The 23,484-nt window shown below is 42.2% G+C and overlaps 1 protein-coding gene across 7 annotated transcripts in view; it reads right to left on the reverse strand.

Moving 5' to 3' along the window:
- The window catches only part of szt2 (SZT2 subunit of KICSTOR complex), a 145,031-nt gene that overhangs the window by 65,545 nt on the left and 56,002 nt on the right, over nt 1–23,484 (reverse strand). For 5 of the 7 annotated variants that reach the window (XM_055164893.1, XM_055164895.1, XM_055164891.1 and 2 more), the window contains 12 exons: nt 13,792–14,026; nt 10,096–10,223; nt 9,625–9,832; nt 9,047–9,200; nt 8,877–8,966; nt 8,742–8,817; nt 8,059–8,325; nt 7,708–7,843; nt 3,918–4,034; nt 3,767–3,836; nt 1,103–1,288; nt 417–608 (listed from right to left, as the gene is read on the reverse strand). In XM_055164893.1, coding sequence (XP_055020868.1) covers nt 417–608; nt 1,103–1,288; nt 3,767–3,836; nt 3,918–4,034; nt 7,708–7,843; nt 8,059–8,325; nt 8,742–8,817; nt 8,877–8,966; nt 9,047–9,200; nt 9,625–9,832; nt 10,096–10,223; nt 13,792–14,026 — 1,859 coding nt within the window. The remainder of the gene's footprint in view (nt 1–416; nt 609–1,102; nt 1,289–3,766; nt 3,837–3,917; nt 4,035–7,707; nt 7,844–8,058; nt 8,326–8,741; nt 8,818–8,876; nt 8,967–9,046; nt 9,201–9,624; nt 9,833–10,095; nt 10,224–13,791; nt 14,027–23,484) is intronic. The other 2 variants (XM_055164894.1, XM_055164892.1) reach the window with 2 other exon arrangements.

The raw sequence follows: 23,484 nt of genomic DNA on the forward strand, positions 1-23,484 counted from the left end.
TTTGAGATAGTCTGAAAAAAAAAAATAATAATGTAAACAATACATTTTCAGGAGTCTGCTTTGGAGTTTGATGTTTAACAAAGAGGTGAGAGTGAATTTTTCAGTTATCTTGTGACTTTTGAGTGTTATTTGATATTTGAGACTTGTTTAACAGCAGAAATCAGATCACCTGTTGTACCTCCAACCAAGTCAGTTCTTTCTGGTTAGACTGTGCAAAAATAAAGCTCAATTTAAGCCTAGGTTTAGTAAAAGAGTTTCTGACAGAGTTGTGCTTTCAGTTAGCAAGAGACCCAGGAAATGTTGATGACATCAGCTGTATCCATTTAGAATCAAGCTTTTATGTGTCATCATACTCGATTTTGATGTTAACACTACCATACAAACAGCCTGGATGAGTTTAAGAGAATGTTTAGTACCAGGTTAGAGTCTGCCTCAGCAGGGCCCCTGGGTACATCGGGGCAGGGGCCACTGGGATTATGGGGCCCCGTGCTCAGAGGGAACATGTTGGTACCGTGGATTCTCTGGGGGTGCAGCCGGCTGAGAGAAATGTAGAAGAAATCCTCCTCAGCATTGAACACATATCTAGCCAGAGACACGTGCCGGAACTCCTGTGTACAGACATATTTTTTTCACAATATGAAAATGTATGTAACTAACAAGTTTAAATTACTTTTTGGAACGTTCTACTGTGTTATAACACTATTCCTTCTACAAAAACATGCCTGAAGTGGTTTTCTTTACCATCCATATATGATTGAGTTATTTATTTAACCCTGTTTACAGTTAACATTACGACCCTATCCATAGCTCCACCATGGTCCTATACGACTATTTTCCATAAATATAAATATACAAGCATGATACAAAACAAGACACAAACCTGATGCAATGTGCAGTAGTTTCATTAGCGATTGTGTATTTGCAATTTTGAGCAAATACAATGTTTTCAAAACAATAAAACGTAGCATGGAGATCTAAATATGTTATGTGTTATATGCAGTTAATACCCTGTAGAAGTTTAATACCTCTTCTATAAAACGCTTGAGATTATTGTCTTCTCTCAAAATATCCCAATTTTTATATTCAAAGGAAGTGCACATGCCTGTTTGAACTTCTCCAGTGACTGCTCGGGACCAAAGACAAACTGCAGTGGCACCTCCTCACAGTGGCAGTGTGGGCGTCCGGCCGAGCGGGACACATGCTCCACCACTTTAAGCAGAGTGTCTGAGCTAATGAGCCGACAGGAGCGCAGCGCCGAGACCATCTCATCCTCCAGCAGCCAGCGGATCTGAGGAAGCACCAAACACACAGACAGAGTGAGAGTTTGATAAGGCAGCACTGCATATGTCAGGGCCATGTTATGCACTTATCCTAACTTCGCTTCCATCTACCTTGCAGCTTCATCACCTGCTCCTCAGCCTTCACCTCACTCCAAATACTACTCTCCGCCACTTGCCACCCCGCTTCTTTGTCTAATCACTGTCCAGTGAGCCCAATTTAAATCCCAATTGCTGATGAAGAGGGGGTGCTGAGGAGGAGGTGGGGCAGTCTGCTTTGATCAGTGTCCCTCCTCAGCAACCCCTCTCATCACCTCATCGCCCCCCTTTACTCTTCTTGGCCTCACCTGGCTTCACCCTCACCATTGTCCAGGCCCCAGTGGCAAGAAATCTTCTAAATGTCTTCTAATCGGTCACACCCATCCATCCATTTTCTTCCGCTTACTCCCAGACTTCCTGCACCCCAGACACGTCCTCCAGCTCCTCCAGGTGGACCCCGAGGTGTTCCCAGGCCAGTCGAGAGACATAGTCCCTCCAGCGTGTCCTGGGTCTTCCCCGGGGCCTCCTCCCGGTGGGACATACCCGGAACACCTCCCGAGGGAGGCGTCCAGGAGGCATCTGGAACAGATGCCCGAGCCACCTCAACTGGCTCCTCTCGACATGGAGGAGCAGTGGCTCTACTCTGAGCTCCTCCTGTGTGACTGAGCTCCTCACCCTATCTCTAAGGGAGCGCCCAGACACCCTGCGGAGGAAACTCATTTCGAGTGCTTGTATCCGCAACCTCGTCCTTTTGGTCACTACCCAGAAATCATGACCATAGGTGAGGGTAGGAACGAAGATTGACCGGTAAATCGAGAGCTTCGCCTTTCAGCTCAGTTCCCTCTCCACCACAACTGTCTGATACTGCGACCACATCACTGCAGACGCTGCACCGATCCGCCTGTCAATCTCACATTCCATCCTCCTGTCACTCGTGAACAAGACCCCGAGATACTTGAACTCCTCCACTTGAGGCAAGGACTCTCCACCCACCCGGAGAGGGCAAGCCACCTTTTTCCAGTCGAGAACCATGGCCTCGGACTTGGAAGAGCTGATCCTCATCCCAACCGCTTCACACTCGGCTGCAAACCGCCCCAATGCACATTGCAGGTCCTGGTCTGATGAAGCCAACAGGATGACATTGTCTGCAAACAGCAGAGATGAAATCCTGTGGTCCCCAAACCGGATCTCCTCCAGCCCCTGACTGTGCCTAGAAATTCTGTCCATAAACACAATGAACAGAACCGGTGACAAAGGGCAGCCCTGGTGGAGTCCAACATGCACCGGGAACAGGTCTGACTTACTGTCGGCAATGCGAACACAGCTCCTGCTCCGGTCGTACAGGGACCGGACAGCCCTTAGCAAAGGGTCCCGGACCCCATACTCCCAGAGCACCCCCCACAGGACACCACGAGGGACACGGTCGAATGCCTTCTCCAGAATCAGAAAGCACAGGTGGACTGGTTGGGCAGACTCCCATGAACCCTCGAGCACCTGATGGAGAGTGTAGAGCTGGTCCACTGTTCCACGGCCCGGACGAAAACCACACTGCTCCTCCTGGTTCTGAGGTTCACTATCGACCATATTCTCCTCTCCAGTACCCTGGAATAGACCTTACCGGGAGGCTGAGGAGTGCGATTGCCCTGTAATTGGAACACACCCACCTACACGCTTGGGCCTGCCAGGTCTTTCCGGCTTCCTCCTCTGCCAGCAGATCCAACTCACAACCAGGTGGTCATCAGTTGACAGCTCAGCCCCTCTCTTCACTTGAGTGTCCAAGACACGCGGCCGGACATGACAGATGACATGACTAAAAAGTCGGTCACCCTTCATCACAATCTCTTAGTATTAATGGAGTTTTGGGTTCTGAATTTTGTACATGTAAAGCAATGATGATGCCAGAGGGAGCAGGTTCAAGTTTGGCATTTTAATGTACAGTCCTGTGGCAGTAAGATGAGTTAGCATTTACTTGTTTAGGTGAAAGTCAGAGCCACAGCACGTCTCTTTATGCCTCTTCACTTGTGTTTCATGTTTTAACTTAAATATGCACAGTTTCAGGAAAAAGTCCTGTGCCTCCCTTCTCCCGTCCCTCTGTTTCTGTGTGTGCTTGAGCCCTCCTCCCCCCTTCCTTTTATCCAGCCTCAATGCAAAGTAAAACTTAAGTCCTACAGTAATTTAGCGCACGGACATCGCATGCATTTCTGTCAACAATTACATGGGACAACAATTACGTGGGACACCCTGCACTGTACCCTTGAATTTGAATAGTCTTGAATAAAATGGAAAAATATTTTATTGGATCAATATGGGGGGAAAAATCATTATTATTTATTATTTTTCCCTATACTATCGTCCAGCCTTAGGTTGAGAGTGCTTGATGAGAAAACAATAGAAGAAGTACACTGCAGAATAACAGATCTAACTATTGAGTGTGTGTTTGCAGCCCTTACCTCATCCATGGTGGCCACGATGGCTGATCTGTGAGGGTCCGGTAGCTTGGAAAGAGGGTCCCCGCTGACCCTGCACACCCACAAAGATAAAGTTCTGTTATGGAGCTCCCCTTAAACTCTTAAACATGCTGTATATGTCACATGCACTGACCCATCCATGCTTCCTGCCCGCAGAGCATCCAGCCCTACCAGCAGCTCATCGTCTGAGCGGTACGAGGAGGGCTGTCCCGGAGAGCGGTTCAGAGACACACTGCTCTCAGACGTGTACCTGCACATGAAGAAAAATGAAATCATCCACAAAAGCAAAGCAGTTTGAATCTTCTTCTGCAGTTTACTCACATAAATGTAAGAAAAATGTTTTTAACATGTAATTCATTTAAAAATGAGATATTTCATGTGTAAAAAAATTGCCAAAATAGAAAATTTTTTGGACATTCAAAACAGTAAAATGAAAAGAGCCTCATTCCAACCTACATCGCCCCTCCCCCCAAAATCAGTATATGTACAGTGAGGAAAATAAGTATTTGAACACCCTGCTATTTTGCAAGTTCTCCCACTTAGAAATCATGGAGGGGTCTGAAATTTTCATCGTAGGTGCATGTCCACTGTGAGAGACATAATCTAAAAAGAAAAATCGAGAAATCACAATGTATTTTTTAACAATTTATTTGTGTGATACAGCTGCAAATAAGTATTTGAACACCTGTCTATCAGCTAGAATTCTGACCCTCAAAGACCTGTTAGTCCGCCGTAAAAAGTCCATCTTCACTCCATTTATTATCCTAAATCAGATGCAACTGTTTGAGGTTGTTAGCTGCATAAAGACACCTGTCCACCCCATACAATCAGTAAGACTCCAACTACTAACATGGCCAAGACCAAAGAGCTGTCCAAAGACACCAGAGACAAAATTGTACACCTCCACAAGGCTGGAAAGGGCTACAGGGAAATTGCCAAGCAGCTTGGTGAAAAAAGGTCCACTGTTGGAGCAAAACATGACTGTCAATCTCCCTTGGACTGGGACTCCACGCAAGATCTCACCTCGTGGGGTCTCAATGATCCTAAGAAAGGTGAGGAATCAGCCCAGAACTACATGGGAGGAGCTGGTCGATGACCTGAAAAGAGCTGGGACCACCCTTTCCAAGGTTACTGTTAGTAATACACTAAGATGTCATGGTTTGAAATCATGCATGGCACGGAAGGTTCCCCTGCTTAAACCAGCACATGTCAAGGCCCGTCTTAAGTTTGCCAATGACCATTTGGATGATCCAGAGGAGTCATGGGAGTCAGATGAGACCAAAATAGAACTTTTTGGTCAGACAAAACACTAACCGTGTTTGGAAGAACACCATCCCTACTGTGAAGCGTGGGGGTGGTAGCATCATGCTTTGGGGATGTTTTTCTGCACATGGGACAGGGCGAATGTACTGTATTAAGGAGAGGATGACCGGGGCCATGTATTGCGAGATTTTGGGGAACAACCTCCTTCTCTCAGTTACAACATTGAAGATGGGTCAAGGCTGGGTTTTCCAACATGACAATGACCCAAAGCACACAGCCAGGAGAACCAAGGAGTGGCTCTGTAAGAAGCACATCAAGGTTCTGGCATGGCCTAGACAGTGTCCAGACCTAAACCCAATAGAAAATCTTTGGAGGGAGCTCAAACTCCGTGTTTCTCAGCAACAGCCCAGAAACCTGACTGATCTAGAGAAGATCTATGTGGAGGAGTGGGCCAAAATCCCTCCTGCAGTGTGTGCAAACCTGGTGAAAATCTACACAAAACGTTTGACCTCTGTAATTGCAAACAAAGGCTACTGTACCAAATATTAACATTGATTTTCTCAGGTGTACTTATTTGCAGCTGTATCATACAAATAAATTGTTAAAAAATCATACATTGTGATTTCTGGATTTTTCTTTTTAGATTATGTCTCTCACAGTGGACATTGACCTACAATGAAAATGTCAGACCCCTCCATGATTTCTAAGTGGGAGAACTTGCAAAATAGCAGGTTGTTCAAATACTTATTTTCCTCACTGTATGTTACTACTCCATTCAATCCAGTAAGTGATGAAAATTGTGCAAGGAGATGTCCTAAGTACAACAGTCTGTGGCTTTAGGGCAGGGCCATAATATACTTTTTGTCATGTCTTGACATGTTCCGTTTTTCCTGCAGACTTCCAGATTTTTAGGTTGACTTTTTTCCCAAGTCGGGGGCTCCCAAATTGCCCAATGAAAATTGTTGATACCTAATTTCTGATACTGGTCACTGGCATGTTCATTCATTTTAATACCTAATTTTTGTGATTTTCACAGTTCTGTAATAATTTTAATGAGTCTGTCACTGGGACATTTTCTCTGGCTTGGGCCTAATAATGTAATTCATTAGTCATTCACTCCACACTAAATGACGCTAAGTTACCGTCATTTAGTGCCCTTGGACAGACTGCCTGGAAGCAAGGCTTCGGACCAACCATTCACACATGCATCACATTCATACTAGGCAATATGGGTGAAGTGTCTTGCCTAAGGACACAACAACAAAACTTGGCTCAAGCGGGAACGATCCTCCAACCTTCTGGTTGGGAGACCGCTGCTCTAACCACTGAGACACTATATTAAAGGATCTTTTGGTGCAGAGTGAACAATTGGGCTGTTTCCACATGAAGCTTGTGTTTTAAGACAGTGGTTCCCAAAGTGCGGGTTGTAATCCCCCTGGGGGGTCGGGGGGGGGGGGGTTGCGAGATGATATCCAGAATAAATGTTTTCAAATCTATGAATATATTTATATATGCTTTTTAAAACTATGTTGTAATATATCATTGTAATAATAATGTAAGTAAAGGAGTAGGATGATCATTGAAATGAACAGAAAATAAACTGGCTGGGTCTGAGCCCAGATTAACCTACACGAATATGGCCAGTCCAGTGCAGAGACACAGAGCATGCGTGCTCCTCCGCCATCTCTCTCACACAATGATGCTTATTGCCATTTTAAACACATACTAGCTTATTTGACTATATGATGTCCAGTGATGGTGAAAGTCAAATATGCAAACAAATGAACCAGAGCCGTGTAGCTGACCTTCATGGCAGCGCTACGAACCACCTGCTTTTTGTTTTGATAAACTACACTTTTATTACATGGGCAAAGGAGGAGGATTATGACAAACTTTACAGACAGATGCTGCAGACTGGATGTGGATTGATTATTACACACAACAATTTGACTCTGAGACACTGGATAGGCCACGCACTTGATGTGTTTCCAAATGGATACAAGTTGAATCTCTGGATGTTGTTTCTTCAGTTATTCTGTTTTACCGGTAAGACGACATGCTGCACTTGGTTTGGCCACATGTAGGACTATGCTAAAATCTGAGCGATGCACAGGTCAACGTTTTTAAGACCCACCCCACCTGACCCAAAATACAATTCAACTTGACCTGCCCCACCCGAAGAAGAAATGGCCAATGTACTCACAGGATATAGTGCATAGATGTTTTTAGTGGAGTTTGGGACTAAAGTACCTGGAACATGGAGCGAGGAGGACCTAATGCAGCATGCACATGCTCTGGATGTCTCTGTCCAGGTGAGGAGCTTTGTTTTCGTACCGTGGTGGCATGTATGATTTATGACATGTATCATTCATGCTGAAGCATCTTTGTGCAGCGCTGGACACCATGTGCCTTTTTCTTGTCTCTCTTTTCTTTGTGCAGGTATAACAAAACATAGTGTATGCCTTTTTAAAATAAAATACCCAGCATCAGATTTGGCTTTATCTCTATGTACATGTGCACCAATGTGCCCTTTCAAGACCATGTTACCGGGAAGGCAGCTTAATTTTGGGGGTCACAGAAATGTTTGGGACGCCCTGTGTTAAAAGGCTAAACTTACCAAAAAACAAGATAGAAAGTTTAAAAGAGCCCCTTGAACTAACCTGTTGTGATGAAAATCGGCCAGTACTTCTATCTCCAGAGGAAGTGTCAAGATGAAAATATCCAATGTGACTGAGAGCTCCTTCAGATCCACTGAGTGAAGCAACTCCACATTCTCCAAACAGGAGATGACTTGCCCTGCAGACAGCAGAGCCCCATTAAAACCAAGCCCCAGACTGGGTCAGACTGGGTCAGACTGGGTCAGACTGGGTCAGACTGGGTCAGACTGGGTCAGACTGGGTCAGGCTGGGTCAGGCTGGGTCAGGCTGGGTCAGGCTGGGGCAAGCTGGGTCAGGCTGGGTCAGGCTGGGGCAGGCTGGGGCAGGCTGGGGCAGACCTGGGCTAGCACTCACCCAGGCAGGTAGGCAGGGTCTGGACGGGAACAGAGCCGTGGCTGCTCTTCACGTTCACAGAACAGGTGATGTGCACAAAGAGGGGGGGCATGTCCAGCTGGAGCCCCTCCACAGAACCACCCTCTAGGATGCTGAAGGAGTCATCGTCCTGGTTCACCGTGTTAGAGTCAGACACAGAGCTGCCCAGGGCCTGAGCGCTGGGTCCAGGCTGGTCCTCGTACTCCACCAGTAGGTCTGAGTCGCTCTCTGTCTGCATGCACACGGCCTCTGCAACACACACAGCACACTCACACTGACTGTGTGGCTCCATTGGCTGAGGAATGGATGAACCCTAAACTAGAACAGAATTACTTTTGAGCCTGCAATATTGAAAGTAAACTTTTTATAGTATTTCTGCTCAAACTCTAAAGATGTTTTGCCTCATATTGTACACACAAATTGCAAATATTCACTTTGGCTACACTTTTCAGAACTGCCAGATTAAAATTTTGCATTGATAATAGAATATAATATCAGGGGGATGAAATGGTTTCTGAACGAGAGGATTGATCGTTAGTTGAACTTTGCTACAGTCAACTAGAAAAGAATTGCAGTTTTTAAATAGGAAGATGGTTATTTATTTAAACTGTTTGACAAAAGAGCATTATTGAAGAAAAGTGCTTTTTCAGTATTTTAGTCCTCACCATCTTCTGTAGCGGGCTCTGCCTCAGAAACCATGTCCTCTACGGGCCTCCTCTCCGTCTCATCATCAGAGTCCTGCTGAGCACAGTTACACATGAGTCTGTACCTGTATCTGCAATAACCACAGCCTCACTCACCTCTTTATTTGACGGAAGACAGTAAAAGAAGTAGTGTGGACTGGATGGGACAGGTTTGAAATACTGGGACAAAATCTCACTGAACTGATCCTGTAGGAGACATAAGCTGGTCAAAGATGGCTACCCAACATGTCATACGTTTCTATGAGATACAGAGTATAGGGAGGGACCTGTATGATGCGGTGCAGCTCTGGGCTCTGACTCTCACACTTCGACTGACTCTGCAGCAAGGACAGAGGAAACTCTGGGAATGGATCAGACCTGGTCTCCCCCTCAGCTTGTGGAGACGTGCACTCACTTTCACTGTTGGCATCGAAATCCACACTGGCGGCACAGAAGGAAAAACAATGATCAGGTACATGTCACATGCAGGGCCCAGGACCCTCTCATGCTCTGCAGTACATGTTTATTTAAGTCTACCTCAACTCTACTTGAGTATTGTACATATGAACACAGAAGATGCATGTCCGTATGTTCAGGGGTAGAGGGGGAGGTCAAAGCTAACACTACAGCAAACAAGTCAAAGTTAAGGAAGAAATGAGTTGAAACAGTCAATGTAACACTGTAATTCACAATGTGTCCACAACAAAGCACACTCCTGAATTTATTGTAAGAGTGAAGCACAAAGTGGTGGACTGCACCGGGTGTTATCTGCAATGCATTGCACTTGCCAGTATCTGCACGCAGCCCATGAGCCGTGAGTCCGTACTCAGCACTAGGGCCGAACAGGTCTTTGGAGCATCTGTACCTGCCCGTTGCACAATGCTCCTCCATGTCCCCAATGGTGAAGGCTGCCCGGACCCATGGTTGCTCTCTGAAGCGCCGCACGTGTCCACAGAGCGTGTGCAGGAAAGCGCTGATGTCCATCTCCTGGAGGGACTCTTCACAGTAGTCCATAGCCAGCAGGACATCCTGAGCACTGATGCTGTAGGACTGTTGCAGGCTGCGGTACACTCCTGTCCACAACAACACACACAGCAGTCTGTGAGCTACCTGTACCTGACAATGGAGGTAGTCAACTACTACTTTAAGTCTCTTTGGCCAGCATTGGCCAGCATGGGAATAAAGAGTACGTAAGCATGCATGAATCACTCAAAATACTATTTTGAGTGGGTAAATGAGAAGGGAAAACAAATATAAAGCTAGTTAAGGTAATTCAACAAGTGATCAAAGAGAATGGCAGTGTATCACAGTAAAGTCTGAGGTGGTGCAGTGGGACCTTTGACATAGCTCTGGTGGTAGTGCTCCTGGAGCAGGCTGCAGTAGTGGGCCAGTTCCTTGTGTTTGTGTGGCTGGGACAGGAGCTCGGGCCAGGGGGATGGGCTGCTGCGGTCCTGGGACACACTCCTGCACAGCACACACAAGTGATTTAGAATTCAACACTAAGAAATAGGCTTGAGACTCAATACCGATTTCGATACCACCACAATAATAAAATTTTTTTAGACAATAGACTGTAATTTTCAACACTAAGGCAGTACTTGTGTGGTCATATATTAGTTCACATAATTCTCAAGATTCTAGATATTCTAACATTACTGTAAAACTGTTAACAGAAGGGTCAATTTTGCCCTTTTTATGTGATTTTTTTTGTACTCAAAATTCTTAAATGGGCATCAATACTAGTTTAATACTGATTAGCATAGTAGTCATTTTCATTACTTTTGACAACCCTACACCATTAAAAAATAGATTGGCTGTAGATCGATTAAAAAGTGATAACTACTGATCAATTTAACCAATCACCAACCAGCAATTTGATTAAAATGAATACATTAGATTTAAGTGAATAAGCCCATATGTCTACAGCTACATGTCCCTCCACAGACCAAACAAGTCGAGCACCAGACAGCCCACCCCTTTACATGCTGGATGTTTCACAAGATTCACAAAAAACAAGTTCAGACACGACATGCAGCTATTTAAAGTCATCAGCCCATGGCTAAGAACTGAACTAATACATTTCACCAGACGGGAAGCAGTAAAGGTATCACATGACAATTTATCTTCTGCATCTCCTTCTCTGCCCCTTCTCTCTCCCTCTTCCTCCTTCATAACCTGCCTCACTCCAAATTATTATGTGTCACTCGGAACTGAGTTCTATACATTTAGCAATCTGGAATGCCGGTCTCTAAAAGTGATCAGAAACAACAGACATTATGACCGAGACTGTATTTAAATCAGATTGGTCAAAGCGCCACAACAGCAGAACAAGCAGAAAAATCTAACTTTTGTTACATCATATTGAGAGAAAAGCACAGACATCTTCCCCGTCCACAAAGCACAAAGCACTTCCCTGTATACTAACTAAATAGTCTGTGGTTTCAGTAAAATAGGCTGAAGTACATCTGTTGGAGTCTCCTGGTCTGTGATTGGTCAGCTGCTGGACGAGTTTGAACCTTACAGCAGAAGTCTCTCAAGATGGATTCTCATGAGTTTGTGAAATCACAAATATTGCGAGAATCAATCTTGCCGTTATCTCCTTCAACACAGCCTTCCTGCACTTCTCTCATTCTCTCCCCCTATGCTTTAATCAACACTTTTCAGGCAGTCATCTGGTTAGTTCCGCTTCTCTTAAAAGTACAGATTCCCACTTCCCGCTGTGTTCCTAATACAGAAGAATACTTCGATGTATTACAATATTTACATCATAGTACATCGTAGGTTTTAACATGCCGTCTGTGATTATTCATCCGTAACTTGCTGCTAGTGTCCTGAAATGTAAAAATGTATATAGTTTAGCACAACTTGGCTAAATCCTCAGAGAATGAATGGTGATGCTACTGCCCCCTGGACTGCTGCCTGCAAAACACAAATGACACATGACCGAAACACAAAGAGGACAAGCTGTAAGTGTCAGTATGCTCTATGATGCTTACAAGGAGATACCAGCACACCAGCGCAACAAGGCTCAGAGGGTTAGTGGTTTTAACCAGTCTACAGTATCAATCCATAGGAGCACATCCCCAGCTCAACCAGAACCTCACAGCTCCACAGCCAGAGCCAAAGCCTCCACCACCATTATCTGCTACCTTTGACTCACTATCACACTTATAGAGATGAAGTTTAGGTTACATTAGGGCCAGGCCATATTGTGGTAAAAGTTGAATTGTGTCAAAAGAAACAGAAAATGCACACCAAAATTCTTGTAGAGGTGCAAATGCAAGAAGCAGCCAGACCAGGGTGAAAAAATGCATTGCACACTCAGTTGGCCGATGTCCAAAAGATTTTTTATTAACAAAATAACGTTTCGGCAAAAAAAGCCTTGATCATATATTTTTCTTGTCTTGGACCACAGTGCTGTGGTCCATTTTTTCACCCTGAAAAGTTGAATTGTGACCTCATCCTTTAGATGATATACAATTTTGTTGATATAGTCAGATCATGATTCAGTAATTCTGTTTAATGCACTTTTACCTCTGCTATGCTCTAAGTGAGAGATAGAATCAACCATAATGAAAAGTGAATTCTAAAGAGCAGAGGATGTCTACATGACTAATGGTGAAATGGAAATTGTGATCTGGTTTTAAGATATTATTTTTCCAGCATATTGCCTGATCTGTCATAGTTCATGTTCTGTAGTTGCTTATTTTGGTGTATATTTTCCTGTAGTGTTGCGTGCCCTTGGTGTTTTATTTTGACATTTGTCCTGTCTGCTTGTAGTTTGAGTTTTACTTCCTGTCTGTTGATTGTTTGCCCCATGTATTTCACCTGTGTCTGAGTGCATTTTTACCCTGTGTTCTCCTCTGCCCTTTGTTGGTCCATTGTATTTGTCATTGTCAGTATCTTGTCCTATCATGTCAGTTTAGTTTCGAATTTTGGATAGATTTTTAGATCTTTCTTTGTTATTAAAGAACTTTTACAGCAGTCCTGCATTTTGGGTCCTCCCTCTGTTTCTATGTGACATAATCCTAAGTTACATTACAGGGACTGGAGTTTGGATTTGGAGTGGATAAGTAGTGTCACTTTTTGGGTGAAGACCATAAGATTATAATATAGAAAGTAATAGTGAGAAAAAGGTAGTGCAGTGACTGTGATGGGGTTGTGCTCAGTAGGACCAGAAGAGAAGGAAGATCTACCTGAGCTGTATCTCCAAGTCCCACAGCTCTGTAGGAGGTGTGGGCCTCCAGAGGCAACAATGAACACAACTGTTAACACACACACACACACACACTCCACCAGCCAACCTTGATTGAGCCCTGTCTGACATATAGTCTGATCTACACTACCAGTCATTGTGTGGACAAACCTCTTATTAAATTGTTTTTTCTATACATTTACAACTTCAAATAGATACATCAAATATATGAAGTAAGATGCATAGAATTATGTAGCAAAAAAAGTTAAACAACTCAACTGAATTTTTAAAAATATATTTTATATTCAAATCCTCAAAGTAGTCACCCTTAGCTCTGCCAAAAAAAGATTAAGTATTTAAAATTCTTCTTTACTACATAATTCCATAGAGCTAGCTTCATATATCTGATGTCTTCTGTATGTATCCAAAATGTAAAAAATAGTATAAATAAACAAAAATTAATTGAATAACAGTTAAAAAAACTTTGAAAACATATTGAAAACCTATTTGCGCTGCAGAGATGCAAATGACTATAATGATCAAGGTAAATGAGATGTCACTTATCCATTTAAATGTGGTTACAGGATGTTAGTTGTTTTTGTCTGTATAAGCACTAAAACTTTACAGTTATAACTGGTAATTTAATAAAAGCACTTAAAGCCTCGTACCCCCCCATTCACACCTATTGAGTTCTTTGATTTGCTATACGCTGGGACAAGAGTGGCCCAGACAAGTTTTGGGGAAAATGCGTTTTGAATTCAGTGGTTAAGCACACTCAATCAGACTTCTCTGTGAAAAAATAAAAGTGTGTGAATGGAGTGATGTCAGAGTGGTCACCTGAGGAAGACATCATTGGGCCTGCGACTAGAGGAAGGCTGCACCAGCTGCTCTCTGAGCTGTTCCAGGGCACAACTGTAAACATACACAGGACACCTGAGCTGAGCGGCCCCGAGCTGAGCGGCCCCGAGCTGAGCGGCCCCGAGCTGAGCGGCCCCGAGCTGAGCGGCCCCGAGCTGTGGAGCACTCGCACTGGCTGGGAATTCTGTTATCAGCACTCCCTCTTTATCCACATCTGCACACACACAAAACAAACACATATATACCATACCACCATAATAGTATAGGGTAAATTTTTGTAATAGAAGAAAGTATACGTGGACGTGGATATTGGAAATTCAATCAAATGCTACTACAAGATGGTGAATTTATTGAAAAAAATAGTTTTCATTATTGATTTTGTTAAATATAATGAAGGATCTTCAAACCCCCTTATAGTGTGGAAAGTGCTTAACTGTAGCTTTAGGGTACATGTTATTGCCTATTCATCATGGAAAAGAAAAAAACTGAAAGTAAAAGAATCAGACCAAAAGAAGGATATTGAAAAACTACAACAAAAAATAGACGAAGACATAAATTCAACAAATGAGCAATTTGACACTCTAACAGCTAAGCACGAGGAGTTAACTGATCTGGTAGAAAATAGTTTACTAAAAAGCTACAACCTTAAAAGAGCAACCTGGATGAAAGAAGGAGAAAAATGCTCTAAATACTTTCTGAACCTTCAAACGAAAAATCATTCTAAAAAGAATATATAAGATAGTTACAAAAAATTGAAGCATATTACCTACACAATCTACAGTATTAAAAGAAATTGAAAATTACTATAAGAATATTTTCTCACATCAGGTAATTCCTGTTGATACTGAAGATTTCTTCCCAAAGAATTTTGATGGAAAACTGAATGAATTAGAAAAACATCTAAGTGAAGGCCTTATAAGTGAGGAGGAACTTTTTGAAGCTGTCATGTCCTTTCAACAAGGGAAAACCCCAGGAATAGACGGAACACCTATTGAATTTTATCAAACATTCTTCAAAGAAATCAAGAAACCATTACTCTTGAGCTTTAATTACTCATACAGAATGGGGTATCTGACTGATTCTCAAAAAGAACATCTTATTTCATTGTTATTGAAACAAGAATCTAATGGTCAGTACCAAGTCCCAGTATATTTAAAGAATTGGAGACCTATTACTCTACAGTGTTATGATGCAAAGATACTGGCTAAATGTTTAGCTCGAAGACTTAAATCCATTTTCCATCATTCACCAGGATCAATCTGGCTTCTTACATGGTAGAAATATTTGTCATAACATTAGATAGCTGCTGGAAATAATTGAAAATTATAATACAGAGAATAAAAAGGGACACATTTTTGTTGCAGATCAAGAAAAGGCATTTGATCAAATCAATCTAGATTTTATATGTAAAAGTCTTTCTTTCTTTAACTTTGGTGACTCTCTAATAAATTGGGTTAAAACACTGTATAACAAAACAAATTGTAGAATTATTAATAATGGACACATTTCAGAGTCAATCCCCCTTTTAAGAGGCCTAAAACAAGGATGTCCATTGTCGCTATACTTATTCATTATTGCAATGGAAATATTAGCTATTAAAGGGCTTATTAATAACTACATAGAAACAAAAATATCAACGTATGTGGATGACACACATTTCTTTATTTGCCCTAAACCTCATTGTTTACAAAATCTATTGGACCTTTTGGAATCCTTTTCCCAACAATCTGGACTAACGTTGAATTATAATAAGTGTAAAATGTTGAGGATAGGCAGTTTAAAAGGTAAAAGTTTACTATGGATTGTAAAGTACCTGTTGTATGGATTGATGGGCCATTAAATGTACTAGGTGTTGTTATCCCAGAGAATCTTGAAGACTTATGTTCAGTTAATGATAGTAATAAATTAAGAAAAATGAAAATGATAAGATTCTTCAATTATGGAAAGGGAAATTTTTGACATTATATGGAAAAGTATCCATTGTTAATTCTATTAATGTTCCTCAATTTATATATTTATTTATGTCATGGCCATCTCCTTCACAAAACTTCTCTATGAGCAGAAGATCTTTGACTTTGTTTGGGCTAGAAAACCAGAGAAGATTCAGAGAGGGGTTTTGTATAATGATTATAACAGTGGGAGCTTTAAACTGCTCAGTTTAGAAGCTCTGTGTTTCTCTCTAAAAGTATCAATGGTTCCAAAACTTTACTTGAATGCAAAGTGGTACACAAGTAATTTGTTGGACAAAAAACACTTAGTATGGCAGCAAAAGCTGTATCCCTTTTTACAACTGATGCCCTCCCACTTTCTAGATGGGAATACATCTAGTTTTATAAAAGAATGTATGCATACATGGTGGTGCTTCCAATTTCATAACCTGAAAAAAAAAAGATGACATCCTACAACAGATCATATGGTACAATTCAAATATTGTGATAGATAGGAAACCTCTCTTTTGGAAAAAAAATGTTTGAAAAGGGTATTATTTTTATAATTGATCTAACCAATGAAAATGGTAAGATCATTAAATATGAAGAATTGTTTTTTTTATCATACCACTCATTAAAGAAGATCTCTTACAATACACTGAGAAAGTGGGAGGACACAATTGAGTGCCCCTTATCATGGGAGTGGATTTTTAAATTAATTTATCAAACCATTATTGATGTACAAAATAGATTTTTTCAAATCAAAATTATATATAATTTTCTGCCTACAATGATAATGCAAAAAAAATTGGAATATGATAGACACTGATGAATGACATGGACCTCTCCAGTCGACTGGCAGTCCTCTGCTTGAGGACGGTGTAGCGGCTTCTGTATGGACCACAACAGCTGTCCTGTTGTGCCGTACAGGAGGCCTAGGCTATGGTAAGTACCTGTTCCTGCTGAACCTCAAGGAAGTAGACCTGTAGGGGACTTCCGTTTTCTACCGCTCGGTTCTGAAGGCCTGGAGCTCTGTGGTAGAATGCTCCAGAGAGGAACCATATGGGTGTGCGAGGCAGGAGCCCCTGTTTTTCAACCCATTGATGAGGAGTAGTCTGTTGGACTCCAATCAGCTAAGGCAGGCCTTTGTGGCAGCAGGAACCACAAAATTAGCAGACTTGAGAACTTAGCGGGGCTGGAAAGGTGCAGCCCAGTTGAGCCAGGTGGCCCGGGTGACTGATGGGGGCACAACTCAAGGTGGCCTGGTTAGTACTTGGATGGGAGACCAGTGGGAAAAATCAGATGCCACAGGGGGGCGTTATTGTGTCCTTAGGCAAGGCACTTCACCCACATTGCCTAGTATGAATGTGGTGTGTGTGTGAGTGATGCTGGTGGTCGGAGGAGCCGATGGCACAGATTGGCAGCCTTACATCTGTCAGTCTGCCCCAGGGCAGCTGTGGCTACAGTCGTAGCTTACCACCACCGGGTCTGGAGTGAATGAATAATGCTCTATAAAGCATCTTTGAGTGTCCAAAAAAGCACTATATAAAACTGATGCATTATTATTATTATTATGAAAAAAAAAAAGAAATGCCTTTAAAATTATTATTTGAGTTTGTAATAAATAACAAAAATTATGAAAGGAAATGATGATGGTGAAAAATAATAATAATAAAGAGGAAGGAAGAGTGAGAAAAGGAATTTCAATTATGAATTGGCTGTAATGTGTCAATGTAAGGGGGTCTAGCAGTGTGTTTATGTTGCACTATCATATTACTTTTGCTTAATTTAGCCAAATTTGGGTCGGTGTGCGTGGTCGGTGGGAAATGGGGGCTTTTTTTTGTTGTTTTGTATTTGTTGTGGGTGTTGTGGGTGTGGCTTTATGTTTTTGTGTTTTGTTTTATACTGATTATTGTAATTTGTTAAATGTTGATTGCTGTATTTTTTTAAAAGTTATATTCTGTTGTCGTTAATAATAATAATAAAAATAATAAACACGTATATTTCAATAGTGTGATAATCAGTACTATATGATTAAGTAATAAAGCCTTCTAGCCTTCTCACTGTATTTTAAGTTGAACTTGTGTGGTCACATGGGTCAGGTCGTTTAAATGCGCCTACATGACCAGGTTTAGTAGGTTAAAGGGCCTTCATTGCTGCATGCATGTGTGATTGGCTCTGAGGTAGCTCTCTGTGTCATCTAAAAGAGACTGTTTGGTCAAAACAGGACGCAGGATTATTTTGCCTTAATTCAAGATGAATGTGTTAATTTTTTTTTGGATTGATAACATTAGTCAACTACAGACCATATAAAGAAGTGAACTGAGTGAATGTGACAAATGAAGCTCATCTATCTCTATCTCTATCTCTATCTCTCTATATATATATCATCACTGAAATAACTTGAAACTGATAAAAGCAATAATAAATAAAAATTTACATAGTTTTTCACCTGTGGTTCAACAGAATTTTTAGAGAAAAAAATGAAACCGGTCTGGACAAAAATGATGGTTCCCTTAACTTAATATTTTGTTTAGAGCCCAGCCGATATATCGGTTGGCTGATATTATCGGCCGATATTAGCACCTGGAGACATATCGGCCAATATGTTTGCTGATATGAGCCGATATTTCAAGTGGGCATGTTATACCTCGTTAAATCTTAGACTCTCTACATTATGTTCATTTTAATCCAATTTACAGACAGACAAATGTCCTAATATGTGGCTCTGCATCAGTATTTATCTGCGGAGTCATTTGTCTGTGTGTGTCCGTACTGTCCCTGAACACACCCCCAGAATCATGTGCGTTTTTTTAGACCCGCATCCATGTGCGCAACACTGAGATTATCTTCTTTTTACAGACAATCGGTTTGAATCTGGATTAAAAGGACATTTATTAGTGCTGACTTGTGATGTGAGGAGGAGCCTGTGTGAGCGCGGAGTGTTGGAAATATGTCGACTTTCAGGCTAGTTTTGGTTCTTTCTCATTGGTTAGCTATTAGCTGCTGTAGCTCCCACACATAAACAGACTGTTTTTTATTGGCCTATTGTAAAGTAACTTTATTGGCTGTATATTTATTACTGGACCTGCAATAATATGTAAATGAGCTGTGAATAGAAATGTGAATGATCCACATTTATGCATATAATTAATCACCGCGGCGCGCAGCAATTACGGCTAAAGGCTAATAGCGGTAGTTTCTTTACTAGCTAGTAGTGATGGGTCGGTTGCGAACGAAACGGCTCTTAGAGCCGGCTCTTTATTGGGAGCTGTGTTTTCTCACTTTTTTTCTCTTCATGTCGCGTGCAGACTCATGGTAGTTTGACAGCAGCAGAGGCTGAAAAAGAAACTTTCAGAAATCTGCATGTGCATAGGGTAAAAAGAAAACATGCATGTTTGTCTGTAGTTCAGCATAAAATAAATAAACCAAGACTAATCTTAGGCTCAAGAGAGGGAGAGCGATAGAGACCGAGTCCCGACACTCAGTCCTGGTTCAGTTCTGGTTTAGTCCTGTTTTACACATGGTTTAGATCTGTTTTAGTCCTGGTTTAGTCCTTTTTCAGTCCTGGTTCAGTCCTGGTTTAGACCTGCTTTAGACCTGCTTTAGTCCTATTTGCAACAAAACAATCTGAAGAGCCGCTTGGGAGCCGAAAGAATCAGCTGCTTTTAGTGAGCCGAGCCTAAAGAGCCGATTCTAAAAGAACTGGAATACCCATCACGAGCTGCTAGAAAGTGATACAAAAATGCCATGTTCTTCACAGTCAGTTTGAGTTGATGCCATCAGGCATAAGGTACAGGGTCTCAAACTGTAAACTGTAAATCTGCTAAACTCAGATAGTGCAGTTAAAAAATAATTATAAAAGGCTTAGGGAATGTGCAATTAAAACTGCACATAGGCTTAAAGGTTGTATGGAGGATTTTTTTTGTTTCAAACTGTCAATGACAGCATTATAGAGATGCAGTAGCCTTGTAATTATGATGACCAAAAAAAAGAGAATAAAAATTCATCAACTCTGGACGTGGTGGGGCTAAACATTTGCCAATAGATAACGAGACTGCCTCGTTATCTGTTAGCTGATAGGCTGTCAATCAAACTCCCTATGTTTCTAGTGTAACTGACTTGCCTGCGCGCTGCCATTACGTGGTTTACGTACGCCTGTCACGCAGTCCACAGACGCACAGACGCTGTTTACTCCACAAACGCAACAGTTCTTAGCGGCTTTTTTGACCTATATCTTCCTCGCAGTTCGCACAAAGTTTGTTGCAATGGCGACAAGAATCCAGGAGCAGTTAGCCCCAAAAGAAAGTCCGTTTTTGAGGTCGCTGAAAGAAGAAGACAAGGGGAAAAGCTGCAAAGCCAAACTAACGTTATTCTTGGAGATTCATTCCAGCGATGGCGCAACTGAAGCAGACGAAGGGTCTAAAGACTGACGCACTGGTCGCCAAATTACTTCTGGACAGGAAACTTCTGCTTATTGTGAAAAGGTACCTTATTTCCAAGAGCTAGACAAACATTTTTCAGGACACGAATGCGATATCCTATGTCTGAAAACGTAATTTTCAATGCAAAGAAAGAGTCCGCTTGCAGCTGCGTGTTGTTGTAGTAGCTTCATTCGCACTGAATCTCTGCGCAACCTTCTCTGCACCCCTTACTGCTCCTCTCCCCGCTCCCCGTTTTGCTCTTCTCCCTGCTCATCACTTCTCCGTGCACGGAATCTCCGCGTACCACTCCCCTCTCCTCTCCTCTCTCCCCGCTCCGCTCTTCCCGCTGCTCCTCGCTTCTTTTCCGCGCACGAAATGTCCGCGCACCCCCTCCCCCCGCTCCTCACTTCTCCGCCTTGCCTAACCAACACTGTAGTTAGTTGTTTACAAGTCATGTGCAGCGATGAGGACTTGTTTTCTAGAAACAAACCTGTTTCTGGCGTAAGGAGGAGGAGGGAGGAGGTGTTTCTACGTAGGGAGCTGTAGGGGAGGGGGGGTGGTTTCACGCATGCGCAACATTTGAAAAAGGACAAACAGTCGCTGGATTTCTCGTTCCTTGGAAAATCCTCTATACAACCTTTAAGGAATGTGCAATACTTAAAACTGCACATAGGTTCAGGGAATGTGCAATTAAAACTGCACATAGGTTCAGGGAATGTGCAATTAAAACTGCACATAGGCTCAAGGGGAATGTGCAATCAAAACTGCACATAGGCTTAGGGAATGTGCAATTATTAATAGAATACAAGAATGCAAGGCCTGTTAAGAATAATTTAAAGGTCCTGTTGGTGCATCACTCGTGATCATACTTGGTCTCATATTTATTCTGTTCTATGGTGTTTGTTTATGTGGTGCTTTGTGTTGTGTTGTCCTGTTTTTTGATAAAGCATGTTACCCCCTGTCCCAAGACAAATTTCTCCAATGGGAGACAATAAAGGATTATCTTATCTTATCAGGCCGACCTACTGTCTGTAAATGTGACGCAAAGAGTCAGAATAACAATAAATTTTGTCTAAATAAACCTAATTTAAAATCCACTAGAACCAAACCTGAGTTTTTTAAACAATTCAAGATTTACAGTGAATTTTTACATCACTAAATATATCGGTGATTATATCGGCTATCGGCAGCCCCAACTCCGGTTTTATCGGTATCATATCGGCCACAACAAAATCCATATCGGTTGGCCCCTAATTTTGTTACACAACCTTTTGATGCAGACTCTGCAAACAAATTATTTCAGTCACTGTCAATGACACTTCTGCACTGATCAACTGGTATTCTGACCCATTTCTCGTGAGTAAGACAGCATATATATGCTGGCTCAGACCTCGTCCGGCCAAACAAGGTCTGCATAAGGTGCTGGGGAACCAGAGCACCTTGATGAAAAATTGGCAACTGGAACACAGAGGAAATGGGTGAGATGTGAGAACAAGGCTCTGTTGGAATGCTACTACTACAGTACTACTACAGTAACCTGAGTCAGTGGGTTACTGTTCCGACATCCACAAACGGAAACTGCTATCACCACTAGAGATTGACGAGGTACAACACAAATGCTACGGCAAGAGGGAGCCAGGACGCCAGGTCAGAGGGGAGTTAACAGCCCCAATAAGTATCACGCTGAGCAAGGCAGCGACTGACCTGAAAGATAAGATCATGGCCCGAATAAATGCAAGGCAACCCCAATGCCAGTTACAGAGGTTAAGTGAAGTACCATCTGAAAGTCTCCTAGAAGATGTGAATGCAGCAGTGAGAGCGATCCCTACGACAACCATCACTGAAAACAATGAGCTGATGTACACTTCAGCAGCAGTGATCCTAGAGGTGCTGGGCTATAAGAGCAACCATGGGAGCCATGAGATACAATACCCACCATGAAAAAGACGGTTAGAGGCTAAAATCAAGGAGGCACGAAGAGAAGTGAGCCAACTGTCAGAGGCCCAAAAAGGTGCAATGAAAAAGCAAGTACCCAAGAGATACAACCAGATGCCCATACCTGAAGCACTCGAAACTGCCAAACAAAGGCTCCAAGCCTTGGCCAGCTGCCTGTACACACAAGATAATGAAGCAAAACAAACAACACAACCGGCAGCTCAATGGCATGGTAATAACACCAGAGCAGACTCACCAAAGAGGAGACTGAAAGGTACTGAAAAGACATATGGGTCATTCTATGCCATTTCACCAAATGGCCCTGACATGACATGACATGACTTTATATATATATATATATACACACACACACACACAGACTAATGAAAGAAAAATCAACAATGGTCACTGAAATAACTTGAAACTGAGAAAAGTAATAATAAAAAAAAAATTCCTGAAAAATAACCAATGAAAACCAGACACTGTTTTTTAATTGTTGTTCAACAGAATTATTTACAAAAACAAACTAATGAAACTGGCCTGGACAAAAATGATGGTTCCCCTACAGAAGATTGTAAGTAACTGGACAATATGGACATGTTAAACTTAGGTGTGTCTCTAATCTGCATCACAGGTGTTTTCAAACTTGTCCTTGGCCAGTCTGTCTGTTTAAAGGGAGACATGTGTCATTGTGCTGTTTGGAGACATGATGGACACAACACTGAACATGGACCAGAGAAAGAGACTAGAAAGAAAATGATAGACAAACAGGTTAAAGATAAAGACAATAAGACCATCTCCAAGCAGCTTGATGTTCCTGTGATTACAGTTACAAATGTTCTTCAGAAGATTAAGCTCCACAGGACTGAAGTCAAGCTCCCTGGACGCGGCCGCAAGAGGAAAATTTATGACAAATTGAATTGATGGATCATACGAATGGAACCAAAGAGCCCAGAACAACCTCCAAACTAATTAAATGTGAACTTGAAGGGCAAAGTATATCAGTGTCAGATCACACCATCCATCAGTGTTTGAGCCAAAGTGGACTTGCTGTGAGGACACCACTGAATTCAATCAGTGTATACTGACAAGCCACAAAGATTCTGGGAGAATGTTCTTTGGACAGATGAGGCAAAATTGGAGCTCTTTGGCAAGACACATCAGCTCTATGTTCACAGACACAAAAATGAAGCGCACCAAGAAAAGAACACTGTCCCTACTGTGAAGCACAGAGGAGGCTTGGTTTTGTTCTGGGGCTGTTTCGCTGCATCTGGCACAGGGTGTCTTGAATCTGTGCAAAATACAATGGAATCTGGTATTTTGGAACGAATGTGTTGCCTAGTGTCAGAAAACTCAGTCTCAGTCGTAGGTCATGGGTCTTCCAG

This window comes from Boleophthalmus pectinirostris, unplaced genomic scaffold (genome assembly GCF_026225935.1).
Source record: "Boleophthalmus pectinirostris isolate CB_2022bp ecotype Guang Dong unplaced genomic scaffold, ASM2622593v1 HiC_scaffold_7, whole genome shotgun sequence".
NCBI classification, from domain to species: domain Eukaryota; kingdom Metazoa; phylum Chordata; class Actinopteri; order Gobiiformes; family Gobiidae; genus Boleophthalmus; species Boleophthalmus pectinirostris.